Source organism: Castanea sativa, chromosome 1, assembly GCF_040712315.1.
Source record: "Castanea sativa cultivar Marrone di Chiusa Pesio chromosome 1, ASM4071231v1".
Lineage (NCBI taxonomy): Eukaryota > Viridiplantae > Streptophyta > Magnoliopsida > Fagales > Fagaceae > Castanea > Castanea sativa.
The window spans coordinates 85,038,975-85,047,968 of NC_134013.1; the positions used below are offsets into that span (position 1 = coordinate 85,038,975).

Genomic DNA, 8,994 nt, shown 5'->3' on the forward strand with positions numbered 1-8,994 from the left:
CCTTTGATACATGAAAAAACATTCTCTCAACCAGACAAAAACAAAAGAATGAGGCTTAATATCCAGTCAGCATGAATAAGATGGATCTCTATTAAATGAGGCTACTCTATCAAAATAAATAAATCTATTACTCTACCGTTGTATTGCTAAAAATGTCCAAATAAACCATACTAAACAAGCCGTTGGGAAAACATGAAAATCATATGGCCAACTCCATAGTCCATTCAAGTGCAGATAGGATTCATAACTCGGTTATTATCCCAATCATTATACAAACTATTAAGTCTCAAATGTCCAGGCACCAAATAAATAAAAATCAGAGCTCAGATTGACAGGTCCAAGTTCCATACATTCACAGCTTTCTTACAGATATTATTAATGTCTGAAACATCTTTATAACATAAAAGACAAAACTAAAGGATCCTTCTGCGTTGCAGGTGCAGCTTGCTCAAACTATGGAAATGCAAATAATATACACCCACCAGTACCACCCAATTCAAATTTTCCAGTAACCATCATATAGCGTCCGACACCAATAGCCAAACATTCCATCAACTAATGCATGATCTGATTATGACTACCAGGCAACCAAAACTACTTCACAATGGACAAAGTAAACTGCACCACTACGCTCCAAACAACGGGAATAGAAAAGGCAAGGAGGTCCTTAAAAAAATAATCATATACTATACTCTTTTACATCTCCAAGAGCCAAAGTATATTTGGCACATATAGGTATCAAATCTCTAGGTGTAAAATTTCATATAACAAGATAACAACAAATAGGAAAGAGAGAGAGACTTAACCATAACAAGTTAGTTTCCTGTTTCATCAGAGTTACAGCAGTATATGCATCACTATTTTCTAAAGATAAAGCTTATAATACTGCGATTACCATTCATTTATATAAACATCCATCCAAAAAGCTGAGTCCAGCCTCCAATAATAATAGAACATGTATCAGCAATGCCATCCTGATCACATTGAAAATGATGAGATATGTGAACGTACTGAAGTTGCTTCATCATCACAGAAATTGTTATCAATAGAAGGTAAAAAATAATAATAATAATATTAATAATTCACATAAAATTTGATGGGAAATACTTACATTTTAATCATGCAGCCCAAGCTCTCCTTGGGGTAAAATGAAATCTTCTGCTGGCAGAACCCATTCTGAGAGCTTAAATTGCACTCTATAAAGAATAAATACTGTTCTCACTGCAGTACTAGAAAAGGTTTGTCAAAAATAAACCAAGGCATAAAATTAAACAACTAGCCTGCGTATACTTTAGAAACCAGTAGGTTGCTTTATAGTGCAAAGTCTATGCTTCATTTTATTTTCCTCTTTCTTAAATTCTTGCTCAACATACAAGGCAAGAAGTGAAACCTACTTCTTCAAGATTGGATTTATCTCACATTCATCGCTGCAGCCATATTCCTCAGCTTCTGAGAGATTTCCGAAAACGATGGCCTAGCTGCTGGATCAGAAGCCCAACAACTTTCCATCAGAGACTTCCATTCAGGATCACACCATGTTGGACTTTGTGGGCGCAATGTGTTGTTTACAATTCCACCTGTGAACCAAGAAGAAACACATTGCAACATCATGGTCAAGTTTTGTAGTATAATTAATAGTGGCCCTACTTAAACAGTGAATATAATATCCAGTTAGATCCCAGAAATATTGCTACCAGTTACAAACTAATTCAAGAAGATAAATTAAAGCCCAAGAATGAATTCCAATAGTTAGTCATCCATTGTAATCCTTTGGAATGCAAGAAGATAGATCAAACTCAATCATATTTTTTTGTATTTTTTACACACAAAGGAACCCCTAATATGTGTGCAAACTAGATCAGGCAAGCAAGGGTAACCAGATTTAATAGTGTACATAGTCCATTAACAATTTGGAACTTACCAATTATGGAAGCGCAATGCAGATCTGCATAAGGCTCATCACCCGTGAGTAACTCCCACATAACAATCCCAAACGAGTAAACATCAATCTACAGCAAAAGAAAACAATAACAATGAAACCAAACAGCAGAAAAGATCTTAAAGAAAGGACATTTTAAAGGAAAAATAAAAAACACTGAAAAACTCACACTTTCACGCTTGGGAGTTAATTACCTTCTCTGTCACCATATGGCTTTTCCCACTGAGAAGCTCAGGTGCCATCCAAGGTAAAGTTCCGCGGACACCTCCTGACACTAAAGTGTGCTGTTTTACCTTTGATAAGCCCAAATCACCAATCTAAAAAGATACACACAGAACACATCAGTTTCCAAAATCCAAGCCCCTCTGAAAATTAATTATCAAGCTTGTCAGTAAAGTTTAAAACAGACTCAGGTGAGCACATGTGAAAAGAGAAAACAATAACCAAACCATCACAAGTTGATTTCCAATCAAGCTTCCAATGTTTCCTAGTTAATAATACTGCATTCACGCAAAATAATTCTGAACTTCAAAGATATTTCAAAAACGACACTAGTATGAGAAAACAAGAACTATAACAGGGAACACCAAAACAGGATATTGAAAACCATAAGAAACGAACCAATCAAAATGATTTAACCTAGAAATATGTCTACCTCCTCATACCTTGCACACAGGACGCTGTGGATCTCTCATATTCACCAGCAAATTTTCGCATTTCAAATCAAAATGTACAATGTTCTTTCCATGCAAATACTCCATCCCAAATGCAGCATCCATAGCTATGATGAGTCTCTTACGACGATCAATAGTCCTGTCCAATTACATTATGCCCTGACTCATTCAACTTTCAATGGATTCTTTAAATAACTTTGAGCAAACAATCAAAAAATTTACATGAAGCATACATTCCAAAACAGAAAATAGTGCTAAAATATTTGAAATCTGAATGAAACACACTGTAAAAAGTTACAGAACAGCTACCTGTCTTTCTTCTGCAAAAACTGTTTTAAAGATCCATTAACCATGAACTCTGTCACAGTTGCTAAAGATCCATCAGGACCATCACGAACAATTCCATAGAAAGAAACAACATTTGGATGATGTAATGAACTCAATATCAAAGCCTCCTTCCAGAAATCCGCAATCTATGACAGGATTACATATCTAGTCACTGTTATAGCCAATTCCACTAACATATGAACAGTCCAATATAAGCACAATGCTTAACCAAGCAAAATAAAAAAATAAGAATGTTTTCTATACTTCCCACAATAGCCTTCATTCATTGTATTTATTACAAAAAAAAATATTATTGATTTCAATTTATGTCTTAATCATAAATGTGTAAACTTTTACACAAAATTCATGGCCTATCCTACATTTTCCCCTTCTTTTAGTGTAAACGTGTATCAAAAACCATAATGAAAGTTGAAACAAAATAGAGTAAATTACTTGATATGATGCTTAAACTTCAATTTCTTTTTGTTTCACCTTAAGCAAATTTGTGAGGCTCATTTTATATAAGGGCCACTTTTTTTCCCATCTTTTTCTTTTAGAAATACATAACAATAGTGTTCTTCCAGCATAATGGGCTGCCTAGATAATCACGGCCTTGACTGCGCTTTGCAATTACCGTTAGTACACAAATTATATTTGAAGAGAACACTACAGCATATTACACCAAGTAAATTGCATAATATGACTCAATAGGCTGTTTCCCATAATATGATTCAAGAATGCTAGTCAAACAAACGCAAGAGTGATAGATGTAGACACTACCAAACGTTCCCTTTCAGAAGGTCTCCCGGCAAAACAACTGGCTTTTATTCTCTTTACTGCCACATCAGAACCCTTCCATTTCCCATGATAAACAGCCCCATACGTTCCAGAACCTAATTCCCGGATTTCCTCTAGATCATCATTCTTTATTGACTGTCAAAGAGATGCAGTATGTTAGAAACAAGGGCATGAAAAGGGGATAGTTATGATAGTGATATGAAATCTAAATGCTTCATTTAACACATGCAAATGATGTGAATAAGACAGCAAGCAGTAACCTGTAATCCCCTGTCAAGAGCTTCTGCCTCCGCTTTTGTTGGCTCAATCTTGGAGGTATCCACATTGTCATTATCAAAATCCAACTCTTGATCCCCATGAGCATTCTATCAAATTAACAGGACATCAGAAGAGAATAAATAATTATACAACAGTCTCTCATAAAGAAAATTTACTTGTTTCTTACCGCTGATTCTATTTCATTTCCAGTTGCTTCTTTAAGGTCAGCACATTCTTCGACTTTCACTTTGACCTCTTCAGCTCCTTCTAATGCTGCCCTCTTCACAGAAGCAATCAACTCAGGTAAGAAACTCAAATGTTCAGCTGAAAGCTTTGAATCTTCAGGAGGTGCAGAAATGACTTTTTCACCCAGTTTCGCACCACTCTCTTCTGCAGGCTTCAAGCAGACTGAATTGGTAGAACCAAGAGAAGTCTCCTGACAGTTGTTATTATCAATTTTCATTTGCTCTAGATGAGAAATATTCTGCAATTCAGAGGTCTCAACTTTTTCTACTTGATTTGCCTCTTTTTCTTCTCCAATTATACTTTTCCCATCCAACCTTTCCACTTCAGTGATACCGGTATCCTTTCTTGAATCGGGATTGTAACCAGGAGCTACTGAAGAAACCACTTTATCATGAATCAAAGTTGAAGATGAATCCGATGGTGGCACAGGTCCCAAGGGGGTGGCAAAGTTGACCATCTCAGGTGGGGGTCGAGATGAATGGAGACTTTCCTTGCTGAATGAGTTTGGGTTCAATTTTAAAGCATGGCTATGAGAATATTCTGGCATGGCTAACCCATCAAAACCCAATATTTTTTGTGAGGACTCTATTCGAGGAATATGATTGTCCATGCCAACACAGAATCTTGGACTACCCTCAGGCCTGACAAATCCTGGATTAGCTGCACCATTCACTTGCTGAGGTGCACTGGATGCTTCATAAGGGGCAGCAACATGCTGCGAATTACTTCTCCATAAGGCATGTCCAGGTACATTTCCATGTGACACTGGATAAAGATTATCTACTCCATAACCATAAGGCAAATTTCCATACCGGATCCCACTTTCTTCATGAGGAGGTATGTGCATGTGGGGTACAGCAGCCACAGCTTGGTCATGCAGCACTTCATTCCCCATTTCATGCCCAGCTCGGTGATAAGCATAATTTGATGGGGGAGGATGTCCATCGGCTAAATTACCATGACCCATAGGGAAATTCATGCCTGCTCCATCACCAATGTAATGATCATTCAATCTTGGAGCTCCAGATGCATGTACTCTGACTTCATCAACCCGAGCATTCAAATGGTTCTGCAGAATCCATCCTCTCTCATGATTTTGAGTTTCATTATAAACAGGTCGAAGATCATGATTCTGCTCACTAGGGTAAATCCCATGGTGCAACTTGGCATCTGTGTTCAGCATGAAAGCCTCTCTATTTGGGGGACACTCAGCACATGGATTAGAGACCTGGAGAAGCCCATGCTCCAAATGCGGTTGATTTCTTTGGAAAGCCATCCGGCAATTCTCACAAACACTGTTCCCTTCAACGACATTGGGGCCATGAAAAATGTTACCAGGAAAACCAGACTTATCACCTGATATAGCTCCACTTGGCACCCACATAACATTTTCAGAATATTGTGGCTGGTGTTCATAAGTGGGCTGGTGACTCACTTGCTGCCGAGAATATTCTTCTGGCATTCTATCTAAGCCTTTTTCTGTTAAATCAGACAATGGCAGACGGTAACGTGCAGAAGAAGGGGAAGATGGATACTCTGCCAATTGTCTTGGATCATGGTGCCCAGGATGCCTAGGAGAATAGTATGCAGGGCTCCATGGAGCTTCCATTTCGGTATACCTCTGAGGCTGGTGTGGTGCAGATCCCACATGAGGAATCGTGAGGTGACGCAAGTTAAACTGTAGCATTGGTATCTCAGAAGCCCTTTGGCTATGAAGGCCACCCTCCATACCTACCGGGTTAAAGAACTGCTCCCCAACATGTATATCCTCAACTGGACCAATCCTGGGGGAATCAGGTTGCTGCTGCTTCCTAAACTCAGAACCATCATTCAAATTATTCAAAGCATCCACATACCTCCTCTCAGTCTCCCTATCATCCCCACCATCAACATAGTGGGGCGAAACCTCTTGTTCGGGATGTGAGAACAGAAAAATCCTAAGCCTAGTGAACCCATCACCCGAACCCAACTTATCATACTCTTCCATCATGTTAATCACATCATCATCATTTACAACCGATACAAGAGCATCAAGATCCTCATCGGGCTGCTGGTATTTCAATACCGCCGCCCCATCATAAAGCTCCCTCATTTTACCCATCAACTCCTCAAAACTAATATCTCTCGCCACGCAAACAATTCGGGTCTCCCCGCCCACATACCGGAGCTTCCCGTCCTGGGGACGGGGCAATATACTCCCCAAAAAACTACACAAAAATTTAACACGCGTGGTTTCATCATTCGAACAAGGGGTTGAAGAACCCATGGCTGATGTTGGGCTATCCATCATCAAATATACAGATTGATAAGGTTGTTATTGCTGATATATAATAGGATTCCCAGACTCAGACTCAAACTGGCTCTTATATACAATCCCTTTATTACACATAGAGTAATTGTCCCATCCAATAGCTTAAAAAGCCAAATTTCACTAACCCAAATTGATAAAAATTCCCCATTGTTAAAAGCTCAGAAAACCATCACATTTCCCAACAACCATGGCTACAAATTGAAGAAAAACACAATAAAAACCAAAACTTTATCAAAACAACAATAAACCTCACCAGCCCAGCTTGTGAAAACAGATCCAAAGTCCAAAACGAATACCCAGATAGACTGATTAATCCAAAAGACACAGAAACAAAGTGATGGGTACCTGAATTGGCGAATATGAAAAAGATTCAAAGAGAAGCTGAGGAGGGAATCTTCTGAAAGAAAAAAAAAAAAAAATTTATAGAATATGGAGGAAGAGTTTGTCAGAAGCTGTGGGGGGTTTTATTGAAAGCTGTGCAGTGAGCTAGTGATCTAGCAGAGAGAGAATGAGTAGGGAAGGGATGTGTGGTGAAGGTGAAGGGTGATGATGGTGATTAGGAATGGAGGTGGTGAAGAAGGACCGCCATAGGCAATGGGGGCAAGAGAGAGAGAAAGAGAATGAGAAAGAGAAGATGCGATGCCCGAGTGCCAGGTAGTGTCCCACGTGGCACTACCTCGTTTCTGGGTTCTCTTGGCATCTATTTATCTCCTCCAGAGGATATGCTCTCCCTTCACTTTCTCTCCGACGCTCTTCTCTTGCACGTGTGTGCGCACACACAAGATAACACTTAAGACTCCATGATACACTCCTTTCTTAGATTCCATGTGAATTTCACTAATTAAATTTACTACGAATTCTAACCGAGATGTGAGAAAATCAAATGTCGTTACCATATTTTAAGATTTTTTTTTTTTTTTCCAAAGCCTCAACCCTTGTGTAGTTTGTGGAGTGACAATCTTACGGATGATAAATTATACTCTCAAGAATGAACACTAGGAAATCTTATTTGTGAAGTAACAATCACACCAAAGATAAATCATAATGTCTTCACAGGTGCGCTATGGTGAATTTTGGAAAATTAATTATCATGTATATTTCATGTCACACCAAAGATGAATCGTATTGTCTTCAAGGGTGCGCTATGGTGAATTTTGGAAAATTAATTATCATGTATATTTCATGTATTTTTTTTGTTTATAAAAATGTATATTTCATGTATATGAATTTTACATATATCTTATATATTCCAACTTAAATATGAGAAAATCAAATATGTTTGGTAATAGTTTTTATTTTTTGTTTTAAAAAACTTATTTTTGGGAAGATAAAGAAAAAATAATTTTCTTGTATTTTTTAAATCAAAAACATGTTTGGTTAGTTGAAATTAAAAAGATAGTTTTTTGAAGAAAAAAATAGAAAATACTAAAATATGTTGTTAATAGGATTTGAATACTAATGCTAACTTATTAAATGAGACAAATTCATTAAATTAAATACGTGTTTTCATTGACTTTTGAAAATTAGAAACTGAAAACAGCCTTTAGCATATTTTTAGTTTCCTTCACAAATTGAGTTTTGAAAACAATTTTTGTTTTTTGTCTATTTTGGGTTGCCAAACAAGTTTTTTAGTCTCAAAAATAGAAAATTGTTTTTGGAAACTAAAAATAAAGGGAAAAAATAGTTACCAAACATACTCGTAAACTCCAACTCTTACTCCTTACTCTTACAATAATTTGTACTTGTGAAGTAACCGTCATATCGTTGATTACCTTTTATTTTCTTTTATCCTTCTCCTTCTCTATTTTTTCAAAAAAATATAAAAGGAAATGTTAATCATTACTGAATAATAAGTGGCAATGATAATAGATTTTGACAAGTCATGATGAGTTAGCCTTGCATTGATTTTTTTTTTTTTTGGATATTTTCAGATGATTTTTTTCTCTTGTTGACTATTTTGTTTATTCATTTTTGTTATTTATATATATATATATATATATATATATATATATAAAGAAATTAGTGAAATGAATGAGACTTATAAGTGTTCCAAAATCATCTCAAACAGTCAAAATGAGTATTCTAAACTCCAAATATGATGTGATCATGAATGTCATCTTGTTACTTTTGTCCAATTTGGCGAGTTGGTACCTTTTTAGAAATCAAATACTTGGGAGAGAAAAGGGTGTGGTATTTGAGCTGTTGAGAACTTGAGATTGCATTATATGTATCATTATGTCGGTATTTCTAACTATGTCAATGAGAAATAAAATGAATGTCTTTCCTATTAATGATAATTTATGCTTTCTTTGTTTGACTGTAAAATATTTTTAGAAAAACATTTTCAGCATTTTATCTCCTCCAAAGGATATGCTCTTCCTTCACTTTCTCTTTGACGTTGTTCTCTTGCACGTGTGCACACACACACACAAAGGTAACAC

The 8,994-nt window shown here is 36.7% G+C and overlaps 1 protein-coding gene across 7 annotated transcripts; it reads right to left on the minus strand.

Annotated features, from left to right (window-relative positions):
- Nucleotides 1-647: 647 nt before the first annotated feature.
- Nucleotides 648-7,247, minus strand: LOC142616709 (RAF-like serine/threonine-protein kinase 20). Of its 7 annotated transcripts, none has more exons than XM_075789510.1 (10): nucleotides 4,184-7,247; nucleotides 3,999-4,103; nucleotides 3,721-3,873; nucleotides 2,923-3,086; nucleotides 2,605-2,752; nucleotides 2,134-2,256; nucleotides 1,922-2,009; nucleotides 1,395-1,577; nucleotides 1,112-1,221; nucleotides 648-974 (listed from the first exon to the last, which is right to left on the minus strand). In XM_075789510.1, the coding sequence occupies exons 1-8, from the start codon at nucleotides 6,530-6,532 to the stop codon at nucleotides 1,411-1,413; spliced, it is 3,297 nt and encodes a 1,098-aa protein (XP_075645625.1). In that variant the 5' UTR covers nucleotides 6,533-7,247; the 3' UTR covers nucleotides 648-974; nucleotides 1,112-1,221; nucleotides 1,395-1,410. The 7 variants fall into 7 exon arrangements, with proteins under 7 accessions (XP_075645625.1, XP_075645629.1, XP_075645640.1 ...); XM_075789514.1 differs by having other exon boundaries at nucleotides 1,112-1,229; XM_075789525.1 differs by having other exon boundaries at nucleotides 2,109-2,256.
- Nucleotides 7,248-8,994: the final 1,747 nt, after the last annotated feature.

Coding starts and splice junctions, on each gene's coding strand:
- LOC142616709 (XM_075789510.1), bottom strand. CDS start 6,532: ATGATGGATAGCCCAACATCAGCCATGGGTTCTTCAACCCCTTGTTCG. Junction 4,104..4,183: donor GAAATGAAATAGAATCAGCG/GTAAGAAACAAG, acceptor TTAATTTGATAG/AATGCTCATGGGGATCAAGA. Junction 2,010..2,133: donor GCCATATGGTGACAGAGAAG/GTAATTAACTCC, acceptor CTTTTGCTGTAG/ATTGATGTTTACTCGTTTGG.